We start from the raw sequence: 25,033 nt of genomic DNA, 5'->3' as shown, positions 1-25,033 counted from the left end.
TATATATATATTTTTCTGTGTATTTAGGTATGACTTGTAAAAGCGATGAGTCGCCAACTTTACAGTAAGTGTGTAAACATTTTTAAAAAAACACTATCAGTAAAATGCATTTCAGGGACCAGAGGTAAAAGTAGTATTCTTGCAGAAAACTGGACCCTGGAACAGAATTATTATTATTATCATTAATATTGTGTATTGCATTATCAGAATCGCAGCATTTCACTGTCGTAGCTGTTCGAGTTGGATCGTCTCTATAACTACTTTATATACAGTTTGGTTTGATAGTTCAGTCGTCCCTATAACCAAGATATCCCTTGGCAGCATATACAGTATATATACAGTCACTGAAAGGGCACTGATGTGTGTGTGTGTACGTGTGTGTACCTAAGCATTACTGTATGCTCCAGTCAAAGTGGATCAACTTGGGAGTCTGTTTTTCTTTCGCTGGCCTGAGCCGGGCCGCTGTGGAGCTGCAGCGGCCCGGCTTTGACGGGAGCGTCCGCGTCCACCGCGGCGCCTCTCGGGTTCAGACACAGTGAACGGAATCGTATCTGTTCGTGCCATCTTTTGTTCTGAGTGGCTTTGGTTTTGTTTTGGCCAAGTTTTTGGCCAACTCTTTCTCTGTTCTTTACTCTCCTTTCTCATGGTGGAACAAACCCCCCGCCCCATTTCTTTCTTTCTTTCTTTCTTTCTTTCTTTCTTTCTTTCTTACTTTCTTTCTGTGTCATTATCACACACACACACACACACACACACACACACTTCTTTGTATTTCTTGCCCTTCAGACCCATTTTTTTGTTACCCAACTCTCCCATGGTTAAACCCTCTACTTTGATCAATCATTGATGATCCCAGGTGCCCTGAGAGCCTCAGGGGACATTCTGATTGGCTACCTAGTCCTTACAGGCATTCCCCACCACACACACACACACACACACACACACACACCTCCCCTGACCCCCCCCCCCCACCCCGTTCTTTTCAAGATCAGAGTTAAACCTTGCTCCTTACCCTCTCCCCTGTCTCTCTCTGTCTCTCTCTCTCTCGCTCTCTTATGCTGTTCTCTTATCTCGCTCTCTCCTCTCTCTCCCCGCTGGACGTCAGAGAGCCAGCTTCAATTAAAGAAGCAGTGGGGTTCCCTAAGCCATTAGCCATATTAGTGTTGGGTCCATGCCTGTGCCCCCTTTCCGAACAAAGACCTCTCACTGCCTCCCGGAGCATTTTGGTTGGCATTTGTCTACACTTGCTGATATGTACACACAGCCTCTTGGAGGCGCGGTTGGCGGCGGCGGCGGCGCGGACGTTCCTATAATGTAGCGCATTGTCCGGGGCGCCCCGGTCATATTTAATTGAAAAAAATGTTTTCACTATACCTTGAGCAGAATGACGTGGTGCATCTTCTCTACAATGGAGGTCCAGGTGTGTTTTTTTTGTTTGTTTTTTACCACAATATGATTTGGGCACCGCTGGTCATCGATTAAAAAAAGATGACAACTTAAGGAAAAGATTAATGACGTCCAGGAGCCCCTCCATGCCACCCCTAAGGGGTTTCATCGTATGCTTAACCTTTCGTCAATGAAGCCTTTGTCCCCGAGATCAGGACGACACACCTCAGACCTTCAACGCCGCCGGGCTCCACTCATCAATCATCTTTGATTTTCTGCCGGAGATGCAGATAGCGGGTTAATGCCTGCAAGTACGGATGGTCTGTGCGTGCGTGCGTGCGTGCGCACGTTCATTGTGTTGTGGGTCTGCATGTTCCTGAGCAAGATGGAGAGAGCACAGTCTATTAAGTATTTGACAATTCAAGACCTCCCACTCTAAAAGACCTGCTTAGAATGTCCTCTCTACCAATCCCGGGGAAAAAAAGGGGTGGGGTTGGGGATAAAGGCGTGTCCCTGAGGGGCGGGGGGGTCCATTTTCTCTCTAATGAAGCTGTCCGTCACACGACTTGTTGACAGAGTGGCAGGTTATCTGTCCCACCTGCCTCTACTCCAAAAGTTAAATGAGCTGAAGTCATTTTGAATAAAAAGAAGAACAAGAAAGAGGAAATGGGGAGCAGTCAAAATGTTATTGGGCCATTTTGTGGGCAGTCTTTTTTTTTGCATATTGCCTCTGTCGGTGTAGTATTTTCATCAGCTAAATAAGCTCCACACCGAAGACAACTGGAAAGACTATTACTATTGTCACACAGTAAAAATCCACAATGCTAAACCCACGGAAGACCACTTACCGTGAATGGCTGCAGAAAACAAAATCACCACAATTTTCCACCAATATATGCCAGAATCTGCAGTGAATGCTGTGTGATTGCACCCTAAGGCAATGAACATACCTAAAAAACAAAACTATACCTGTTAATATCAACACAATAGCATTGTGACTGTGAGCATGTTAGAATGAACCCATGGTGACAACAATAAAAACTTTCCATATTTGCTTAAAAAGATCTCCTCTAAAGTTTCTTGTAGTCTTGTCCTTCCGAATCATATTCTTCTCACGAGAGATCATGTAATAAGACAGTCAGTGTTATATTATATGGCATCAGTGACATCAGTGCCACGCCACTTTTAAGCAAACATTCCCGACGATCAATGTTCCTTGATAAACACAGCTCAATCAATGATATAGATTTCTCTCCGTCGAGAGCTCTCGGTGGCCTTTGTCAATGTTCATGAAGGCATCATGATGTTAAAGCTGTTTAACCAGCCGTTTCTGCTTCCACACCGGGACCAGGAAGTGCCCACCGGTAGCCGCCCAATGAGCAAAAGTCCTGTGGGACCCCTGCGCTGCACTGTAGAGTGTGATTCAGAATGAAATGGGAATTAGGAACGCCTGTCGCTGGTCCCTTTTCTGTGATTCTGTGGGATTATGTCCGCATGGGCGCTCTGGCTGCAGATAAAGCACGTCTGGGATGAAAGTGGGCAGTATTTTGCATGCAGTCACACCCCGAGGTTGACCAGCCGTGCCAGTGAGGTGGAAGGAGTGGAAGCTAATGTTCTTTAGAAATGTCTCTGCGCCACTCGGAGAGCAGTAGAATTTGATTTTGAAAGAGTAACAGTTGTGTTTTATACATAGAAACGTTCATCTATTTCAGGTCTGACACACACATACACACACACACAAACACACACACACACACACACACGAAACCCAAAAGGTTGCAAGCTCCCACGCTGATATTTGATTTTTCATCAGACAGACAGAGCAGCCAGTGTGTCTGTCAAAACTGCCCCTACAACAGCTCTTTCATCAGGCTGCCAACAGGGTCACAAGTTCAGGTCGCCGCTCCCAACTCCGCTCACTGCCAGCAGCATTTGGCACCTCTTCAAAACTCATAAAGCTAATTCACGAATGAACTTATTTCTCCGTGTCCTTTCGAGTACATCACAGGTACAGCTACAGCTGAAGTTCATTTATCCACGGCCCTTCAGCAGACCCCAAAACATCTGAGAATAATAGAGCTCAACGGTGCTCGGCTGTTTGATCTGCTCCGGTTCGGGAAAGTGAATTTCCAATTCCTTAAGTCCATTGACTTTTCATAAAAATCCTAAAATAAATAGCTTTTGAGCATGGAACCAAGCCAACGAACCACGAGATTTGAGAAACATTATATTTGTTCCACTTGTAACCTCCCAGTTCCGAGGTATAATGAAACGACAATCCCGTCATTCGAGTTCCGAGTTATAATGGAACAACAAACCCGACGCCCGAGCTCCGAGTCCCGGGGTATAAGGTAACGCAGCATCACTAGCCGACAAGAGGTCCACGGGTACAGTAAAGGTTTCCACGGTAGCAGCGAGCTCGACCAATCAAGGTCGTTGATGTTACTCTTTACGATTGCGGGTAGTGTAGTACTTTTCAATGAGGTCGCAAATAAAAGCGGTTTTCTTAAAATAAGCTTGATTTCATACCAACTTGTGGCTTCTACATGTGCACATACCGTCTTTTCACAACCTCGTAGCTCGTGGCGAGTCCACCTTGGATGGTTATGACATTATGGCTTAAAATAAAAATGTTAATGGAGAACATGAATGGGATTTTCACTTCCGGAACCTCACTGTTGAGCCCTTTTACAGAGTGATGTACGGAGTGCTGAGGTTACAGCACGTTAATGTTATCAAGCTATAGGTTAACTGGTGGATGTGTGAGGCCAGCTTGCCAACCTCCCAGCATAATGGGTTACTGTTGTTCTAAAGGGACGGACGTGTTAAATTACTACAGTAGTACGTAAACCAAGTGTCGAGAGTCTTTCGGTTCGAGCGCATTATTGACTGATTTCGCCTTGAGATTTGTCATTCTGTCCTTCAAACTCCTCCAAGCATACAGTTTGAGCCGAGGCAGAATAAATGTGAATGCAAGAAAAAACTATTTGAGCACAAGAAGGAGCTACTTGAGTGCGAGGGCAGAGTTTGAAGGAAAGAACGACAAATCTGAACGTGAAATCACTCAGCAATGCGCTCAAACCGAAAGACCACGCTCTTGAATAAAGATAGTGAAATAACTTGTCGTTTTGGGAAATGTGGTTGCGTTCTAGGCTCACAAACTAAACGTTACTTTCTTGCAAGCATTGTTTTTTGGGGTTGTTTTTTTCCCAGAGAGGCAGAGATGATGAATGAGAGATTGCTTTACAGTAACAGCAGCTAGTGGAACAGAGGCTAACCCGGATGACTTAGGCTTTCTATCACGTGCTCCTGTCAGAAGAGCGCTGTAAGTAGTTGACACTGTCACACGGCATGCCGGCTCAAATGTCAACTGCTGACATATAGGAAATACATAGTCTCCTATACGCACCAAGAGTCTTGAAGCGAAATACAAATATTAATATATTACAAATATGTCCTAAACATCAGTTTTCAATGGAAAAAATATTAAAAATAGCAGCCATATCATTAAAGTTTTTATTTTGCGGATAATGCACATTTCATCTTGGCTCTTAAAGAGACAATGTCCCGGTCCATCCCTTTGGAGTTTATTTTCCTAGTTAAGGAATGATGTAATGATATAATGCTATGCTGCCTATCGCCAGCCCCTCGAGCAGGGGACAACAGCCGCAATGAATCCCTGACTTAACGTCAAGAAAATGTGTGGCATCCAGATAGGCGCCTGAGATACCAGGCCCCGTGGAGAGAGGGGGAGAGACGGGGAGAAAGAGAGGCGGGGGGGGGGGGGGGGGGGGGGGGAGGAAGGCTGCAGAATTTGTTGGGAAGGGTGAGACAAAAGGAGTCGCAGGACTGGCTCCACTTAGCATGTTATGAGTCACAGGTTCGCCAAGGGTCATGAGCTGCATACACGCGTTCATGAATAAAACAAATCATGTTCTCAGATCCCGGTGCCAAACTCATACACCCAGTGAGTTGGTTCCTCTGAGAAAAGGTGGGTGTTTCTTCAGGCGTATTCTGGGCTTTTGAGGAGACACGCTGTACGTTTCAGAACCACTTATTAAACTGGAGGATGGGGAGACGGCAGACCAGACTTTCCACCCTCAGTCCAGGCTTGCTAGGAATAATACTCTGGTTCACTATCATTGGTCTCGGGCCTGGATACGCCACTTTTTTTTTTTATTTAATGGTCAAGTCTGTAATTCAATAATGCGGCAGAAAATCAGGCTTGATGTTTCCCAGAGCCCTCTGAATCATAAAATGAGTGATTTTGTTGAAGATGTGCTCAGCAAAAAAAAGGGGGAAAAAAAAGCATATTTGGTCTGAGAACGGGAAAGGGACGAGCACAAGTGCTGCTGGACCACAGACAGTGTGACAAGCTGATTAACAGGCCCACAGACAGTGAGAGCCGGACCGCCACTCTCTATTCACCCGGCCCAGGCACGTCGTCACGACAACGAAGGACGACAAAGGGCTTTCTCAGGCCATTGAGTGCTGTGAAAGAACAGACTGCCGTGTGTGTGTGTGTGTGTGTGTGTGTGTGTGTGTGCGCGTGTACGCGTGTATGTGTGTGTGCGCGTCTGACTTGCAGTGGCGATGTGGTTGTACAAGCCGTAGGTGGTAATGTATGCAGACCATCCGCAAACAAATGAATACGCATGCACGTCCCACTGCCCCCTCCTTAGCATTCTGCCACACAATGACCATGACCGGCGCGTCCTCGATGACGTGATGCTTCACTCGAGCATATGGCCGGTCTGATTTCAAAACCCCAAACTAGCCACAGACAAGCGACTTAAGCCCGCTTTGTCTTTTTCTTGACAGAATGTAAATGCCTTTGTCCCTTTGCTATGGTAACAGCTCTGAAGATGATCGGGATAGATACAGTGTGTTTGGCAGTGACTTAAACCTTGCATACTGTCTCAGGACTACTGTTCATTACTTTTGTCAGTATATTCCTTTCAGCTTGGCTTGATTTTAAGGAGTTGCTGAACAGTTTGCTAAATGCCATGTGCTTATTTGCTGTCTTGAGAATCAGATGACAGATGAGAAGATCTACGCCTCTAATCCTAACTTTGTACTAAAAATAAAAATCTACAGCCCAGCCTGGTAGCACGGGGAAAAAAAACAAACTAGCTCATGTGGTTCCTTCAAAAAGCAACAAAATCCATTCACCAGCACTTCTGAAGTTCACTAAATTACATGTTGTGTCTTCGTTGTTTACAAAAATCCGCCTGTAAGAACAACCATAAAAACCCAGTGGTCTAGGGCAGGTGTCGTGACTCGTTTTTATCTCTGCCTCAATTCAGATTAAGGATTAAACTAATTGGACCAAATTGCAAATTTTTACATTGTTTCATTACATTTTTGTTGCTTCATACATGGTTCATGTGATGAATGATCATGTTTTACAAATCGTCTAACTAGTCCGACTAAAACGAATAGGCCATAGTTTAGTTGTATGTTGATAACATGCATGTGATGACAACAGGAAAAGCATATGAACAGAACAGAGTAAATTAAAACCTTTATTTTCACATCATCTCTTTCTTTTTGCTTTGTCATCCATTCCTCCCTTTTTCTCACGTTTTCGTTCTCTGTGGGGCCCGACCGGCCGACTCTTCTGCGGGAGGCCAGAGGACTGAGTGTCTGTAATTGTGGCAGGATTTGTTGGCCGCTGTCCATGCCGTTGCGGTCCAACCCCTGTCAGCAGAGGCTCTTTGTGAGGGTCGGACCACTGGCCACTTACTGTGACACACTCTGTCTTTTAACCACGCACATGCGCGCTCGAACGCATACGCACAATTTTAACTATATGGTCCTATGTGCTTCACAATGTTTTCCCATTAGATTACATTTAAACTCGCTCTTTAAGATTTATAACTGACAAAGAGAGGACTCGGGTTCTGCCTTTCAGCCTTCCTTCCTTTGCTGCACTGTAATTGATCATATATTGAATCAATTGTATCCGCCTTGCTGTGCAAATAAACTCAAACCGCTTATTAGGTGGCCATATTTCACTGCTCTGCAGGGCCACTCGGGTCCCATAGCCGTCTGCCTTTACCCAGTTAAAATGTTCAACTGGGCCTCAGCTGCTATTGTCAATCATCCTCAATATCTGTCTCTCTCTGTCTCTCTGTCCGTCTCATTAAGTCCATCTTCCTTCTGCTTCTGCTTCCCCCCGACTGCTCTTTGATCCGTGTGCCTGTTGAACATTGAACTGAAGAATTACGGCACCATCAGTTCCAGTCTGTCATATTTCCATGACAGCGCCAGTCTCCCCTTTCTCCCACCTAGCCAAGGTCAGAAGGTCAAAGGCTTTATGCTCAGAGCAACCAGTTGCACCTTCCATCAAAATTCTCAATCTGCTCTATCTATTTGGACTGTCTTCTGTATTGAGTGGAACAATTTAAATTCACATTTCATTATAATACAGATGTGTTGTTCATCTACATATTCAGGATTTCAGAATTTGCAGGATATGGAAATGTTATAAAGCTCCAAACTGTTCATTATTAAAAACAGAAATATAGCATTGTGAAATGCATAGTCACCTGAATAAATAGAATAAAACACCAAAAACCAATACATTTTGAAATTATTTGATAAAATAGAAGAATTTGTTATTATGAAATGATAAGGTTCCTGATTCTGGAGTTGATATTTTTGTTTCTTTCAACACCATTTGGCCCATTTTTATGAAATATATGTATATATTGTTCTTTCAGTTTAAATCTAAATTATTATTTTTTATAGATACTTTTCATAACGGCAATATTGTTGGCAAACTACCCATATCCCCCTTTTTCCAGGAAGTTGCTTTTTCCTAGCAACTGCCATTTATTTAGCTAGCTCTTGTTAGCTACAACAGCCAGAGAAAGAGTTATGCGACTCTTTCTGAGAGAATAAAAGTGGAAGAGGTAGCTAAGTTAACCACTTAACTTCTTCTGTAAAACACTGGCACATTTAAACGCTGAGTAACAATCCAAAGTCACAAACCTGCCCAGCTAGTGAGCTTAGATAAGTGTTATTTTCATAAGATTTAATAATCATAATGACACTCACATAGGTTTAATTTGGATCATTTCTCAGATTGTATCACGAGTTATATATCAGACTGTATTTGTGTATGATTTTATCTGTCATTACGGCTTAGTAGCCTTTTTCACATCGGACATTTTGACTCATAGTCACGATTAACATGAACAATGGCCCCGTTGTACTCAAGTGCCCCAGTGACACATGACGGCGGGACGGTGAGTCAGCGTTAACGGTAAACTACCAGGTCCCTGAAACTGAAGCAGCTCAATGGAATTCGGCCATCATTTATTTTCTTATTTACACACATGCTTTACCTTCCATGTCCTGTCAAAATGTCTCCAGTGAGTGATTCTTTCATTATATAATGCTAAACTAACTTGTCATAGTATCATGAACAGCTGTTCTAAAAAATTTACTGTGCTTTTTTTAAAAAAAATTTTTTTAATGATTATGAAAAACTATCAGTAACAGACTACAGCAGATGAAAGCCCACCGGTCTTACAGTGGATGTGGGTTGATGTGCGTCTCATGTTGTACCAAGAGCAGCCAGACTCAACACCTGCTTTTCCCAGGGAGAGCGTTACTGTCTCCAGGCTGAAAGGATCCTGTCATAAATGGAGCTGTGTGTGTGTGTGTGTGTGTGTGTGTGTGTGTGTGTGTGTGTGTGTGTGTGTGTGTGTGTGTGTGTGTGTGTGTGTGTGTGTGTGTGTGTGTGTGTGTGTGTGTGTGTGTGTGTGTGTGTGTGTGTGTGTGTGTGTGTGTGTGCAAATGAAAAAGTGTGTTTCGGCACTCGTGTAGATGTGTGTGTGTGTGTGGTCGCTCTCTCCAAGGGAAGTGGCTTTTATCCTGCGTCCGCTCGGCGCAGCCACTTGGTCGGTGGGCTGTGAAAGGGACACTATTCCCTCCAGCAGCAGACAGAGAGCCCCTTCAGCACACCGGTGGGACGGAGAGAGAGAGAGACCCTGTGTGTCTGCATGTGAACTGAGGGGAGAGAGAGGTGGCCATTGACCCCGACGAAGGCGACGGAAATGGAGAGGGGCCAAAACATGTGTACATCTGCCTCCCATAATATTAGCACTTTCACTGATCTAACCATCTGAGTAAAGGGACAAACAACCAGCAACTGCACTGTATGTGGGTGCAGTTTTGCTTTTGCTCTATGTGATGGGATTACGGTTCCAAGATTGGGGATCTGCTGGCTGTTACGTTTTGCCTCTAGGGCTCGTGCACATCACCAGCTGTAAGAGCAAAATTGTGCGGCGTAATCCGGTTATTTCAGTGGAGCCACAGTGATCGGTGGTCTGCTGGAGTTGAAGTAAATTCTCTTGTTGCTCTAAGATAAAAATTGAACAAGCAATGCCACTGACCATCCATGATCACGATCAGTCTTTGTAGTACTAACCTTTGAGCAACCAACTTCCTTTTTCATTATTAATTTGCCAATTACAAAGCTCAATGTAACCAATGCATGACCCAAACGTTAACATGAATAGCCTTCTTTGACTCGAATTGTACCTGCCCTTTTACAATCGATTTATCGGTCGGACGATAATATCGGCCGACATTAGCCTTTCATAGACATTTCAGTATCAGCGCCGATTATATCGCCGATATGACATTTTTTTTTTGTTCACACTAAACAATGCTGTAAAAAAATGTATTTATGTTTACATTTTACATGAAACAAAGTATGTTGTTTTTTTCTTCAGTCAAGTTCTATATATTTGGTTGTATTTGTTTTTATTTTATAGTTATTTATGATAAAGTTTATGGTACAGCTAAAATAGCAAGCCTCAATTTAATTTCTTTGTCAGAAAGGTTTGATAACGACATCTTAGTCATCTATATATACATGTCGACAAGATGTCCGATACCCTGCGGTATCGGACATCTTGTACTCCCTAATATTGATATTGGTATCAGCCTCCAAAAATGCTGTCGGGCTCTATTTTCAATAATTTTAAATTGATTATTAGACCAAACATATTGAAATATCCCCATTCACACTCAAAGCCTCAAGTGTTTTACACAAAGCAGCTAATGGATCAAAGGAAGACTGTTGATGTAGCGCTTTTCTCCTTGTCTGGCTAATGAGAATATGGTCGGATGAGAGCATATCGACCAACCAGTGGACCAGTCGTACAGGAGACTACAGCCTGAGACACTGAAGTTGGATTTAAGCTTGACGCAAGGGATAGATATCGATGACATAGGATTTGATTTATAGTTTCACGTCAGAATACACCCACTGATGGCACCATTGCATCTTAAGGCAGATGTACAGTAACTGTCATCAGTAACTGTGTGTTTATCGTCGCTCATTTACTTTGTGATATAAAGCTATTGTAGGCTATGCCCATAATTTTAGAACTGGATTTACAACGAGATGGCTTCTTTTTCTGAACGAGAGGACAATGTCAGGTGCATGTGCATCTCGTTCTGTTATCCACTACATCAGATAGTGGTGATTGTCGTTTGCAGAATGTTTGCAGATGTCTTTGCTAGATGTCTGTGTCTGAAATCCCAGCAGATAACAGCTTTATTTAAGTCGTCTCTGCTCTCAGCTGTCTCCTCCAACATTAAAAAACTTGCTGGAGAAAACGCAGCAAACTCTTGGCATCAGGCGCTTTCAGTGAGGTTCTTAACGTCACTCTTATCAGCCTTGCGAACATCATCCGTACACATATACTAGCTCCTCTACTCTCTCTCCTCTTTCTACTTTTAAATCAGTTACAAGTGTTTGCTGGCAGATGCATTTGCCTGCTCTTAATCCTCTCAATGGTATCCGGTGTGTTGTCATGGACGACATTGCTGATCTCAAACAGATCTCCTCTCTCCGCTGTTCTCTCTGGACGGGGTCCACAGATGCTTGTGTTGCAGGGTGCAGGGGCCCCGAGCGAGACGCCAGCCAGCCCGACCCACCGGGACGAAACAATGCAAAAGCAGTGCTCCATGGCTCCGGGCCCATTGTCCCCCACTGTCCCCGTGCTGCTGACCCCACATATTTTATGAAGTCTTAGCCGGTCCAGTGGGCCGTCACGGCTCATTAGGAGCTTTGGAAATGAACTTGCGCAGCATACTCATGCCAGTGATTAATTAACATGGGCAGAGGGAGAGGACGTACGATTTATAGGAATGGTTGGGGCAAAGGTTCACCGATGGGTCCACATTCTGAGGAGTTAATAGAAGTCAATAAATACTGAAAAAAAAGCTGTTGATTGGGCTGGCTAGCCCCCCCCCCCCCCCCCCCCCCCCCCCCCCCGCTGTCAGAGGCCGAAGCCATAATTCTGGGTTTAAGAGGAGAGTATAGGCTTTTCCACCCTGGACACGACTACAGTTCACGTGGCAGTCACTCATTTACTCTTCATGTTCATATTAAAATCTTTGCTTGCATGTGAATATTTACTCTGCAGTGGCTATGTGACCACCATCTCCCCTCTGCAGTTCGACTGACAGTCTAATGGGCTACTAGAGGTTATTTATAGTCTGTTGGACTGTGCCCCATGGCCGAACATGCTGCATTCCAGACACAACTGATGAACTCTGTAGATTGTTGGTGAACAGCATGGGAGAAACCGCCCCCCTTGCTCCTCTGAAGGCTGGCGGTGGTGTTTGTTCTACTACGAAACAAACACCACCTCATTAAGAGTTTCAGTTGACTGCGGCAAACTCCCCCTCCACCCAAAATAAGAGGGTTTTTCTTTTGTTTCTGTCCTCTAAAATGTCAGACATTGACTATAGGGACTTGTATCTGAGCAAATGTTGTCACTATAGAGGTGTTTTCACATTTCTCTCCTGGAGTAAGAGATTTCTGTGCACTTTTATGCAATTTGAAAGTCCATCGAATTGGTACGTCACAGATGCAGAAAACCAGTCGAATATGCAAAGGTGGGCAAAGAAACGGGAAACTTCCAGTGGACGCAGAGGCAGCGCATCCATGAGAGGACGGCAGAGTGGATGGTTTCACGCCACATTTCAGAGTTGTTGTGTTTTTTTTACTTTTTGGGAGGTAAACGATGTTAAACAAAATATTAGGCATAGCAGATTATTTTTATATACTTTGAAAACGTGACTGGAGGGGGTCTTTAAAGGCAAAAGTTTGCGGAATAATGCATCAGTAAATCCAAAAACCTCCTTAAATACTCCCAGTTAGAGAACAGTCGTTTGATTATGGTTGAAATTAAAATGTCGCGTGGCCCTAAAAGGTCTTGGCTGTCGAGAGAAATATCCCAGATTGGACTTCCCCTCTTCTTTTACATCGGCCACAGCTGTATTTCTCGTGTCTCTGTTCTCCCCCTCCACGCCCACTCTGTTCCACACCACAGTCATCCAGTGTGATCTCATGGTAGCTCGTAGGAAGCCCATCAGTGCTGCTTGGTTAAGAGGAAGTTCCCATGGTGATGGGGTCACTGTGGGCTATAAATATGTTGACTCCGGCTCGATGGCCGGTCAAAGAGCAGGTGAGGACCCCGGCTCAGAGTAGCAGTGAGAATTTGTCTCAAAATGTTCCCAGGCTTTCGGTTGCACAGGCAGGACAGGGCAAAATAATAATAATAAAAAAATGCTGAACAAATTCTTATCTCTAGTACCTGACACAGTAATTGTTTTTAGTTGTAATTGGATTGAATCTCCTCAGTGGTTTGCTTTAGAAAATGGTATATTATCTTAGTTTCACAATGCTGTGGGTTTTGTTGTCAGTGGCTTGATGGACTCCTTTTGTATTAAAAAAAACACACATATATTATTATTATCATTGATTCTGTTTGGAGCCTCTCACCCGTCTTTACTCAAGAGTGTGTTGCAGTGTTTTCCGGCAAATCCCCGCCCCCCTCTCTCTTAAACATCGCCCTGCTCTCGTGGATATTTGACATTGCTCCTGCTCAGAACTGTTTGTCTGCAGAGACACTGTTGCTGCACTTCAGCTCCAGTCCTTCTTTCCGCACCCAGGCTGCTTCTGTGCAGAGTTTTTGTGAAATGAAAAAGAATGCTCTTTTACACTATGAGTACCCATGACACCTGTGGGCTGCATTATTATTGGTCAGGTATGACCAGTAGTTTATGATGGTTGATGCAAGTTTTGGGGGTTTTTGCTGACTAATTCTTCTCTGCATGTGTTTTTGCGTCAAGTTTTTGCCTAATCCTCTTACTGTAGGTTACGCTTTAACAACAATGATAGACAAGAATAAAGGCACATTCACAACACTGTGGACAGCAGCCGTGTATGTGGTGAACAAAATGTATTTTATTTAAGCAATAGCTTAAACGACAGGCCGTGGTATACGCTCATCAAACCGCAGTTAAGGGGCGTTGTTCGGCCCGAGGCGAAGCGATGAAAGTAATACAGAACCGACAGCTAGCGGGCCGTGAGGGAATATTAGCTGATTTTTAAAAAAAAATGTTTTGCTTTAGAATCGCTTACTGCCGTTTTAAGCGTGTGTCAGAGAATAAAGTGCTCATCGTGAGTCCGTACTGCCTGTGCGCTTTTCATTCATTTTAACTTGAGGGGACAGTTCATACAGTCGGGACGGCATGACGGGAAATATTAGTGGTTTCGGAACCGTGGCCTTTTGATACGGTGGTTTACCTTGAAAACTGGAAACCAGCCCCTTGCCTAGATTCAGTAGGGGATCATCAGTTTATATGTGTTGTCAATAGTTTTATCAGTGTATTTTTATTTTTATGTTGTGATTACAGTAAATGTCGTACTCAGTGTAATGTGTTTGCCCTTTTATTAATCTCTTATTCTTACACAATGGAGATTAAATGATCAGCATTGTTTTGTTGGCTTAGCGATGAGGCTTGATTGGATTTAAGGCGGCTGGTGGGCCTAGGCGGAGGTATGCGCTCTTTAGGTCAGGGAAAGATCATGGTCAAGTTTAATAGAGAAAAGAGTCACTGTGACCTCAGTGACTTACATTTAACTAAAAACCACAATATTTTCCAAACCTTAGTCACAGTCCATTTGTTGCCTTAAACCTAACCACCTCTGGATGTGAAGACCGGTTTGTAATGTAAAAGCCATGCACTCTGTGCATTCGCCTTCCCCTCAGTCTGATCCAGTCTGTGATTACATTCCCCACAACACATTTGCTATTGCAGTTGAGTTCCATGGAAACATATTTGTCAGGGTTGTGTCACCGTCATGTTAGCATGACATTTTGACACAGCTGAGGTGGATGGGAACCTCAGGAGTTTTGCAGATATGTGTTCATACTGGATGCATTCAAAATTGAGTTGATGATGCTACTCCATGAAAAATCGATATGCAAAGTTGTAACGACTCATCCTGGGAAAATCCTGGCAACCATGCAAGTCTGAACCAAAAATGTTGAGCAATTTCACACAAAAAACTGAACTGACGTTGAATGGAAAGCAATGGAGTTTCAACAAAGTCAGTATGTCTCATCCTTTGGCTGTACAAATGTCATGACAGTCAAACAAATAGTTGTTGAAATACATGATTCTCAACGGAAGGGTGGACCAGTCTGATCGACTGACTGGAGCAACCGACCCAGTGACATTGCCAACACTGCGATCCCTGAATCACCAAACTGCCAATGTGGCTACAAAGGACTTTGTGAATTTTCAGCCCTGTTTAACAGACACTGTAATGGCCACCCCTTTTTTCTCACACACACACACACACACTCCACTCCTCAAACCTTCTGACAGTGGGCGTGGAGGTTATTACTTATTTTACTTCTTATTCCGCTCATGAATAAGTAAAGAGGAGGCCTGAAACACACTCAGTCCACTTAACAGACACATACAAAGACACCTGCTCCTGGAAGGACCCCGGTTATGTACACACAAACACATTCACACACAGCCACACACACACACAAACACGTTCTCACACACACACACACACACACACACAGACACACACGTTCTAACACACACACACACACACGCAGAAAACACGTTCACACACACGCCGAGATTCACGGGCTCCTCCCTTTTCATCCCCTCCTTGTCTTTGTCCTGATTGCAGCCCCGGGGCGTAGACAGTTAGGTGAGATGGCGCTGCATGTCTAATGTCTTACCAATCTATTCACACTGCAAAGTAATGGAGCACAATATTGCATCCCCCCCCTTAAATATCACACTCTTATAGAGACATGGCAATCTTCGCTTTTTTTTTCTTCAGAGTTATGGGAAAATAACAAATCTCGCCAGAGCTCGGTTTTCGAGCTTGCTGCGTACCCTGTGGTGTACGGGAGGAGACGTTTATTTCATCTCACGTGACCTTTTCTCAGCGAGGTCAGGGAAAGGTCTGAGGAACCTCTTCAATATTTAAAGGGGCTTTATCTCTAATGCAAAGCCTCTCAGGGTCTGCAGACCACTCTCCTCCGAGGTGTTGAGTGATGGCTGTGGAAATGCGGAGTGAGGGTTGTTGTTGTTTGTAATGTTCCAGACGTAAGTGATACAGAGGCCGCTGCTGTTTTTAATCCGGCGAATACAGGCTGCTGACACTGTGCGTGTAACCGTGAACTAGACGTTGCAACATTTTCGTGAGCAATGTGACAAGAGTCATCTTGAATCTTTCTGTTCTCTGAGTCATTTTTGTCTCTCTCTGCCTCTTTTATAGATAATTAATCATTCACAGACAGAGAGGAAAGGAATGGGATATGACTCCAGGCGATAAGGTGGAGGAAGACTTCAGCTCCACAAAGAACATAGATGGTGAGATGTTATTTCCAAAAGCATTTGGATCTTGCAAACTGCATTTAAAGGACAAGGGTAATGCTGTAGATTTTTTTGGCAACAAATCCCAAGAAAAAAACAAATAAACAAAGTGTTTCTGTCTCTCTATACTTTGCAACATCCCAACCCTGCCTGTGGCACTCAACACAACATGTCAAATGACAAAAACCTTGAAAAATAAGTTTTTTGATGCATTTCCTTAAACCACTGGGCACTCTAGATTTTAGCTTAACACAATAGTGCAAATTTTGTGAATGTATTTGTTGTGTTAGAAAGTACTTAAACCGCTAAAACATAGAGTAAATGTGTATATGTTTATTCAAATAAACGACAGGCCCATGTTTATGGTAGCGAAGGCACAGTAACAAGAGCTAGAAGGAAAGAGCCTTTTCTTGCCTGCTCACCAACATCTTATCTTAAGCTTTCTAAAACTCTTTAACTTGTACTGTACTCAGCTACATGGAAGCAGCTCTGAGCCGTATTAAACGTGGCTGTTTAACCTCAGACATCTGTTGGTGCAGGCCCTGTAACCCAACTCTGTTTATCCCCCTCAGAATATTTGCCATGCTACATGGGAAGGCTGTGAGCTCCACCCTGCTCTTGCTCCTCATCCCCGCCATCTTCGTTTCCGCCCGCGGCCGCGCCTACCACTGTTTCTCCCGCAATGACACTGAATTCCAGCACCTGGTGCTCCACCCGGACCCCACTGTGGGCACGGTGTACGTGGGCGCCAGGGACCACCTCTTCCAGCTGGACGGATCAGACGGACTGCGGCTGGAACAGGAGGAGACGACCGGCCCCGTCAGCGACAGCAAAGACTGCCTTCCCCCGGTCACCAAGTTCAACTGTCCCCAGGCCCGGAGGACCAGTAATCACAACAAACTACTACTGGTGGATCCGACGGCGTCGGAGCTGATCACCTGCGGCAGCGTCCACCAGGGCACCTGCCAGAAACGCAGCCTGTCGTCGATCAAAGATGTGCTCTTCTCCACTGAGAGGCCCGTGGACACGCAGTATGTCGCGGCCAATGACCCATCAGTGTCCACCGTAGGGCTGGTGGTGGGGCCTCGAGGCGGGGAAAGGACAGTGATGTATGTGGGTAGGGGCTACACCGCCAGCCACCCACCCATCTCTACCCGCCACCTTTCATCACCACCCATCTTTTCCTACGAGGAGACGGCGAAGCTGGCCGTCGCCGGGCGCCTGTCGGAGTACGACCACCATTTTGTCACGGCGTTCACGCGGCGCGCCTACGTGTACTTCTTGTTTTACCGGCGTGACATCAAGTCGCCGTCGAGGGAGTACCGCACCTATGCCGCCCGAGTGTGCCTCGACGACACCTCCTACTACTCGTATGTGGAGGTTCCTCTTGTCTGCCGATCCCCAACTTCTCCCGCAAGGATGTACAACCTGCTCCTGGCAGCCCAGGTACTTCTTGGCATTTATATGTGTCTCCAAGTCCTGCTTACATACTTCATGCTGGGTTATCAGTGAGCAGTCTTCATTTCAGATACGGAGTTACGTCAGTGCTCCACTGATTCCGGTTGTGTTTTACTTTTCCTGAGATTTTCCCATGCCCCTTTTGTTGCAACAGGTGGGACAAGGTGCAGGCCAGCAAGGCGAGGATCTGCTGGGAGTCTTCTCCGCCCACAGCAGCTCCACAAACAACAGTCCTACTGACGCCTCGGCCCTTTGCGTTTACCCCCTCGATGAGCTCGACCGGCACATCGACTCCACCCGCGACCTCTGCTACACGCAGGACGGGCGGGTGGAGGGCAGAGGAGAGGTGGCCTACATAGAGTATGAGGTCAAGTCCAGCTGCGCAAACCTGCCCGTGGTAAGAGCACGGGAGGGGCGGTGATTCATATTTGTGTTCTTTTTGTGTGTTTATGCAACCTGAGATAGATGCTGAGCCTTTCTCTGGTGGGAGAAAAAAAGCAAATACTGTGTGATTTTCAGACCAATAATTCTGTCAATGAGACTTGAATTACTGTTTCTCTCTGGTTACCGCAGCAGAATTGCGTGCCACAGCATTTCTTTATCAGCTTTATGTGCTTATTGCGTTGTGGATAATTGCCTCATAGTACACACATTAGGGCTATTCATCATCATGAATAATTTCCTGCTGTGTTCCTGTACCTCGAGTATATTGACTTACTTGGTTTCCGTGCAACTGAGTAACAAGGACCGACTTCACTGGGGAGATTGAGCCGTCCGTTTGGAAGTCTTGTAATGAGGCCGTCGTCGAAAAACCCCGGTGCTTAGAGATGCCCCAGGAGTAGTTTATGCCCAGCTGCAGCCCTCTGGTGCCCCCCAGCCCCCCCCCACCCCGCTGCCCTGTATCCGCTCGGGTCCTGCCAACCCTCAGAACCATTTAATGGGATCGTTAGGGATCAATAAACCAAACTTACTCCGAATCAGCTGCCCTGCTGCTTAATGAGCACTGACAAGGAAGGATTGGAGTTCTTTTGAAAACCCACGGACATAAGAGGACAGAGAGTGAGAGAGAGAGAGAGAGAGAGAAAGGAAGGGGGGGGGGGCAAAAACATGGGAATAGAAAGATTCTAGCACAGAGGGTAACGGGGAGAAGAAAAAAATTAGAGATGTAACAAAGAAAAACAGAGAAGATTGAAGGAAGAGAGGACAGGAAACATGTAATAGATCACAGTCACCCCCACCCATTGTATTTATTTTAATAAACAAAGTGGTTCAAAGCAGACTCAAACAAGCTGTCTCTCGTTCTACTTTGTGCCTGTAGCCGGAGCTAGGAGACTAAGCGGAAAGCCGGGTTTTAAGTGCTTGTTTTGCCATACCAAAGGAGCAAGTTGCCCGTCTCTGAATGAGTCTGTTTAACCTGTGGTGCAATCCTCTTATGGCAAATTAAGAGGATTTGCGAAGCCGTGGGCCAAAAGACAACAAATGGAGGGACGAACCACCTAACAAAGCTTTCTGTTGTGGTCTGATTTTGTAGAATACCCTGAAGGCGTATCCCTGTGGCTCTGACCACACCCCTAGTCCGATGGCGAGCCGGGCACCGCTGGAAGCAAAAACCGTATGGCACACGTCCGCCGCCCGTCTCACCGCCGTGGCCGTCAGTGTCAGAGACGGACACAGCATCGCCTTCCTGGGAGACTCCCAAGGGACTCTGTACAAGGTAGCACATCCCATCTGCTGTCATACATTCTTTTATTGTTGTGCCAGTTTCTTTAGGCCCTTTCAACCTGCCCAAGCATGCCCTAGGTGGCAGGCACGGAGACGCCCAAGGACCAATCAGGAGTGACTCTCAGGGATAACAAGGATTTGTGCATCCTGTAAAAGATTACGGCCCTTAGAAGGCAGTTTCCTAATTTCCCATTCACTACAAGCGCACGAGTGTTGGTGCTTACTTAATTCTGTCATCTGCACACACAGCCCAGCCCTCGAGGCAGTTACCATCTGTTCCTTTTAAGGATATATCCATGAATCATATCCCAGCAAAGCAAAAACACCTGACACCGGATAAAACATTTGCCTTCAATTTGAAGGGAATTTTCTGTCCTGAGTTTTGCGGCTTCCCATGAACTTATGCATCGCTGTGTGACTACAGCGTGGAAGATTCCAGTCATTCTGACATCCGCAGCGTTCCAACACACACAGACCGGCATACCAACATGATCCCATGCTTAATACATTTGCTTTTTTGTTCCGTGGACTGCAGCATGTGATTGTTGGAGACTGGATGCATTTTTGATCTAGTGCTGCAAGTTTTTTTGGAGGCCTGGTGGAATGTATTACCCAAAATAGATTTTTTGTAATTTGGGTCTCACCTTGTTTGTCAAGGTCAGGGGGGGGTTATCCAAAAACTGCTGTGCATCACCACCTTCTACATTGATGTGATAGTTAAATCCAGAGATTGAGATAAGACAAAAACATCACTCTGCTGTGAGATGTTCAAAAGTCTAGGTCTGTTTTGATCTGTGTGCGTGAAAGAGAGAGAGTGCGACATGGAGCCAGACACAATACTCGTAGGTAGCAGATCAAAGCAGCACCACCCGGCGCAGTGTAGCCATCTGAAGTGAGCTATTGTAACAGGATTATCTTATCACAGCGGGTCAAATTCCACAGCGTCCAGATACACGACTGTGTGCATGTATTTGGGATGGCCAGTCTAACTCGGGACAAAATCGGTGTCACCAGCTTTAGTGTCCTGTTGGGAGTTAAAGGAATGGCTTGTCCTTTACGGGATGTATTCCTTTTTCGCTCTCTAGCCGACAGCGTGACAACAATTAACCTGCCGTAACCTTTAAAGCGCACTAATTGTCTTGTTATGTTTAGTCTGTTGAGTCAGTACAAAAACTGTATATGCCGTCCTCTTTCTATGCCGGGAGCAGTGATTGCCAGTAGAGTCTTGCCGTCTGTAGCCCCCATTTAGACGGGATATAAACATCACAGGGGAGAGGTAGAGAGTATAAATATTCACCATGCAGCACTTACACTCATCACTTTGGATGCGATGTTAAACATCAGGGGGGAAATACAGGATATGGTCTGTTGTAGATGTGGGCATTCAGCAGGATGACGCCAAAGAGAAAGACAAAGGCCTCCCCCCCCAGCGGGGATGCGGGAGGGTTGTCGGGGATGCACGCGGGCGAGACTTGAGGGAGATACTGTGGGAGGTGAACCTGAGTCATCATAACAAATCTTAACGCACCTTCAGTGGCACATACTTTTGGATGCCTTTATCTCGGATGTCTATTGTGATTAAAATCTACTTAGAATTCGCACGAAAAAAAGATAAATCCGGACTTGACTGAGTATCAAAGTAATCCAGTGGGGGCAGACGGGGCTCTTGGTAAGTGTGACCAAAGCAAATCTGTCCTTTAAAACAGCATCATATTCTGAAATAATACATAAGACAAACCGACAAGCTGCGTAATTGTCTCCAAGCCACCAAGCATTCCCATTATGTGGTGAGTGCATCCTGTTAATGGGGCAACTGATTTCCCATTCTGTTTCCCAGTGATCAAGTGAGGGCTTCATGGGTAGAGGCACGAAAACCTCTGCTAATCACATTAGCATGATGTAACATGAGAGTTTGAAGGCCTCGGAATCACTTAGGCCAGAGGTGTCTTCCTGTTCTCCACATTAGATTTGACTGTGTGGTAATCGCATTCGCGGCCACTTCTGCCGCGATCCTGAACAAGTGTGATTTGATTTGCTTTCGAGTTGTAAGACGATGAAGATATTCTTTTTTTTTTTTTCCCCGTTTTCCCTTTTGTCAGCCCTTCATTTTAGCAGCTGCAGTGTGCGGAACGTCCTGCTTCTGGCTAAAATTGCCCGTCTGCGAGTACAGTATTTATCTACTGCTGTTGATGTCTATTAACACAAACAACCTCTGAATTGTCTCCTGCTCCTCCGGTGTTCTTCTCCAGGTATACCTTGGCCGAGATGGCACCGTGGAGGTATATGAAAACACAACGGTTCATCCCAACTCGCCCATCAACAGTGACCTTTTGTTGGATCTGAATGGAGCCCACATCTACATCATGACCAAAACTCGTGTAAGTCTACACACTTTTGGAAAGTTGTGAGTTGTAATTTTCTGGAAAGTAAATGAATAAATACAAACCCTTGAGAAATTATCCAGCAGAAAACGTTAGCAAGTAATCTTTCACAGGTTTCGTGTGTTCTAAGTTCAAGCCACTCAACAGATGTATGGACGGTTTAAATAGCCTTCTTGGGGAAGCCCGTCCATTCAGCCACTCACCCAGATGTCTCCATGCATGAGACTGAACATCAGCGTCTCTCGCTGAAAAAAGAGGCTAAAAGAATGAGAGGCAGAGAGTATGAAAGGAAACAGAAAGGCCAGCTGGCGTCTGGGGTCAAAGGGCACTCACTCCACTGTGCTGGCCACAACAGTAAGCAGGAGGTGTAAGGTCGGACATAACAATGGTATTGATCAGGGAAAGTGGCCTCCATTGTGCTGGCACACTCCCTATAGAGTGTCTCTGTGTGGGCAGATGAATGAGTATGGGAAAGTGCCAGTCAATGACTTGTGACACTACCAGACCAACGCACACGTTAATCCAAACGTAGACCTGCAGCCGCGAGTTACATTTAACATTCGTATGTAAAAAGGATACGATTACAAGAATTGCCGCTGGCAGTATGTCAGAAGTAGGCCGAGGTTTAGTCTCTCGGATTCATTCATTGGTTGATGTGAAAAAAATAAGAAGTTGAAGAAGTGCTTGGATCAAGGTTTATTTTTGACTTTCACACGTAAAGGTCAAGCTAACTTTGATGCTCAACCGCCTCAGCTAGTGTCGAATAGCTGTGATCCAGCTAGCTAGTTTGAAGCTCAGACAAGCTAACTATTGGTTAATGATCGCTGCGTTCCATCACACCTCGGAACTCTGAGCTCGGAAGTCGGGGTGGTGAATTTCCAATTTGCAACTTCTGACTCGGAGGTCGGTCATTTCGAGCTTCGGGGGATTAAAATGGCACGATAACCAAGACTCCCAAGTTCCGATGTATAATGGAACTACCTAGCTAGATGTTTGGGGGACAGCAGGCTGGGAAATTTTGGATTTTGGATTTTTGTGAATGCTAACATTAGCTAGCTTAGATCACTAGACATGGCTAGACTACGGCTAATGGCTAATCAGCAGCTCATTTACCATTCAGTTAAGTGAAAGGCTAATGGAGAAAAGGGGGGAAAAACATTATACCTTTAATAGTGAATTGTGAGCTAGGTAGCCCATTGATTATCCTGAAAGCAGTTGTCCTATTAATGGTATTATAATATTGTTTTCCCATTTATTATGTTCTTGCTAACAATTAAATCAAAACAATTGAGTGTGCCACATAAATTATGGAGCAGAGTTTAAAAAAAAAAGATTTAAAATTAATACTAATCATTCAGCTTACTCAGTTAGTGTGTAAGTCTATATTGTGGCTGGCACTCTGGTGTACATTAAAAGCCTCAATGTGTACTAAGATTTTTTATATTGAATATGTTGACAAATTTGGCCAGAGTTACAAAATAGGGGCGGATGCCATTATCGGTATTAGGGAGTCAATTTTCAATACACATACATCGGCCGATATATATAAATAAATGTCGTTATTAAACCTTTATGACAAAGACATATAATTGAGGCTTGATATTTTAGTTCAACCATAAAATTGATCATAAATAAATAATATAAATAAAAAGAAAACACAAATACAACCTACATTGTTTATTTGGTACAACAGAAGCTTACACATCAGTAAACATAAGTGCTGATACAGATTTGTCTGTGAAAGGCTCAACCAATATGTCGGTCAGGCTCTAGGTTATTCTTATCTAAATGTATTACGCAGCCGAGATCAAAAAGGTGAAACGAAGAAGATGCCAACTAGTACCGCCACCACAGCAGATCCACCACAGAGTGTATGTGCCCCTAAATACTGACCCTCACTTATCTGTGGTTCTCAGGTCGAGAAGCGTCCGGTGGCAGAATGTGGAAATCACCTGGACTGTCAGTCCTGTCTGTCCGCCAGAGATCCCTACTGTGGCTGGTGTGTGTTGGAGGGAAGGTGCGTCACTGTGGATTTTGGTGTTGTTTAAAAGAGGAAAAGACAAAAGTAATGGTGGAGAAACTGCGAACGCTCTCATGCACATCACTTCCTCTGTGCTTGTCTCACTTACTTTCTGTTGTTGCAGGTGTGGCCAGCGATGGGAGTGCCAACGAGGGTCTCTGCAGGGCCAGTGGCTGTGGAGTTTCAACCAGGCGCAGCAGTGTCTCAGCATTCAGCACCTCAGCTTCTACAACATCAGCCGCGGGGAGAAAACTGATGTAATGCAGGGGAGAGAATGGGGGAACGGATGGGACTAATGCACTGTAATGTTAACATTAGAGTCGTACAGAATATTTAACTTGCTTTAAAATAAAAAATAATTTTAGTGGCAGCAGAATAAATGCATTTCTGTTTCTGTTCTTGATGTCACTTTTCCGTTGTGTCGGCCCGCCACAGATTACAGTGTCAGTAGAGGGCCTCCCCAGTCTAGGAGAAGCAGAGTCCTACTCTTGCTTCTTCCAGGACACAGAAAGTCCTGCGTCACTCACCAACACTGGTGTAACATGCTCCACCCCTGACGCCAGCAGCCTCCCCACCATCGGTCACGGAGATGGTGAGTATATCTTTGTGTTTGGTTCAGCAGTTGTACCTAATCGGTCGAATTGAATCAGTGTATGCAAAACATACAGAGGGTTTGGTGCAGCAAGACCCATTTATTTTAAAAAAATAAACAAAAGATTTGTTTCACTTTCAGAATTTGTGATGGTGACCCTGTCGCTGCGTTTCACAAATGTGACGGTAGCAGAGACAGAATTCACCTTCTACAACTGCAGCTTGGTCCAGGAGCTGTCTGGACGCAGGCCGTGAGTACACACAAGCACTCGACACGTATATCACATCTCCTCTGGCGAAATATATCATCGGTGAAAGGTCTGCCATGTTGATTTGGGTCTTTTACCTTGTAACCAAAATTGCACACAGCACTTTGAATGTTGAACTGCAGATGATCTAAGTATGTTTGAGTGGGTCCAAGGACTTTTTGACATTTTTATTTTCACTCATTTTTATCTTGATTTGTTTTCTTCTTCTTCTACCTGTTCTACCCCTGCGTGAATTACAAGATGCCAAGGGTGTGTCAGCAGTCGCTGGGGCTGTAACTGGTGCATCCACCAGCATGTCTGCACACACGAACACACCTGCAGACACGGAGTCACTGTCTACAACCGAAACGTGAGTCCAAGATAAGTGTGAACAGAGTGAGGACTCGATTGCGTTCAGATATGTTGTTTGAATGCAAATGGAAATTTCGGAGTAGTCTACAGTATATTTAAAAAAAACAAAACACCTTAAAATCGTTAGG

At 44.9% G+C, this 25,033-nt stretch overlaps 1 protein-coding gene across 2 annotated transcripts in view; it reads left to right on the top strand.

Moving 5' to 3' along the window:
* LOC118316269 (plexin-B1-like) overlaps positions 1-25,033 on the top strand; it is a 64,183-nt gene that overhangs the window by 13,311 nt on the left and 25,839 nt on the right. For both annotated transcript variants that reach the window (XM_035643919.2, XM_035643920.2), the window contains exons 2-11: positions 16,016-16,110; positions 16,686-17,559; positions 17,726-17,968; positions 19,103-19,285; positions 21,543-21,671; positions 23,591-23,691; positions 23,819-23,951; positions 24,130-24,286; positions 24,428-24,536; positions 24,795-24,903. In XM_035643919.2, coding sequence (XP_035499812.2) covers positions 16,696-17,559; positions 17,726-17,968; positions 19,103-19,285; positions 21,543-21,671; positions 23,591-23,691; positions 23,819-23,951; positions 24,130-24,286; positions 24,428-24,536; positions 24,795-24,903 — 2,028 coding nt within the window. In that variant the 5' untranslated portion in view covers positions 16,016-16,110; positions 16,686-16,695. The remainder of the gene's footprint in view (positions 1-16,015; positions 16,111-16,685; positions 17,560-17,725; positions 17,969-19,102; positions 19,286-21,542; positions 21,672-23,590; positions 23,692-23,818; positions 23,952-24,129; positions 24,287-24,427; positions 24,537-24,794; positions 24,904-25,033) is intronic.

Source organism: Scophthalmus maximus, chromosome 3 (assembly GCF_022379125.1).
Source record: "Scophthalmus maximus strain ysfricsl-2021 chromosome 3, ASM2237912v1, whole genome shotgun sequence".
Taxonomy (NCBI): Eukaryota; Metazoa; Chordata; class Actinopteri; order Pleuronectiformes; family Scophthalmidae; genus Scophthalmus; species Scophthalmus maximus.
Note: the sequence above shows the minus strand (reverse complement) of the source record. Positions and strands in the feature narration are given on the sequence as shown.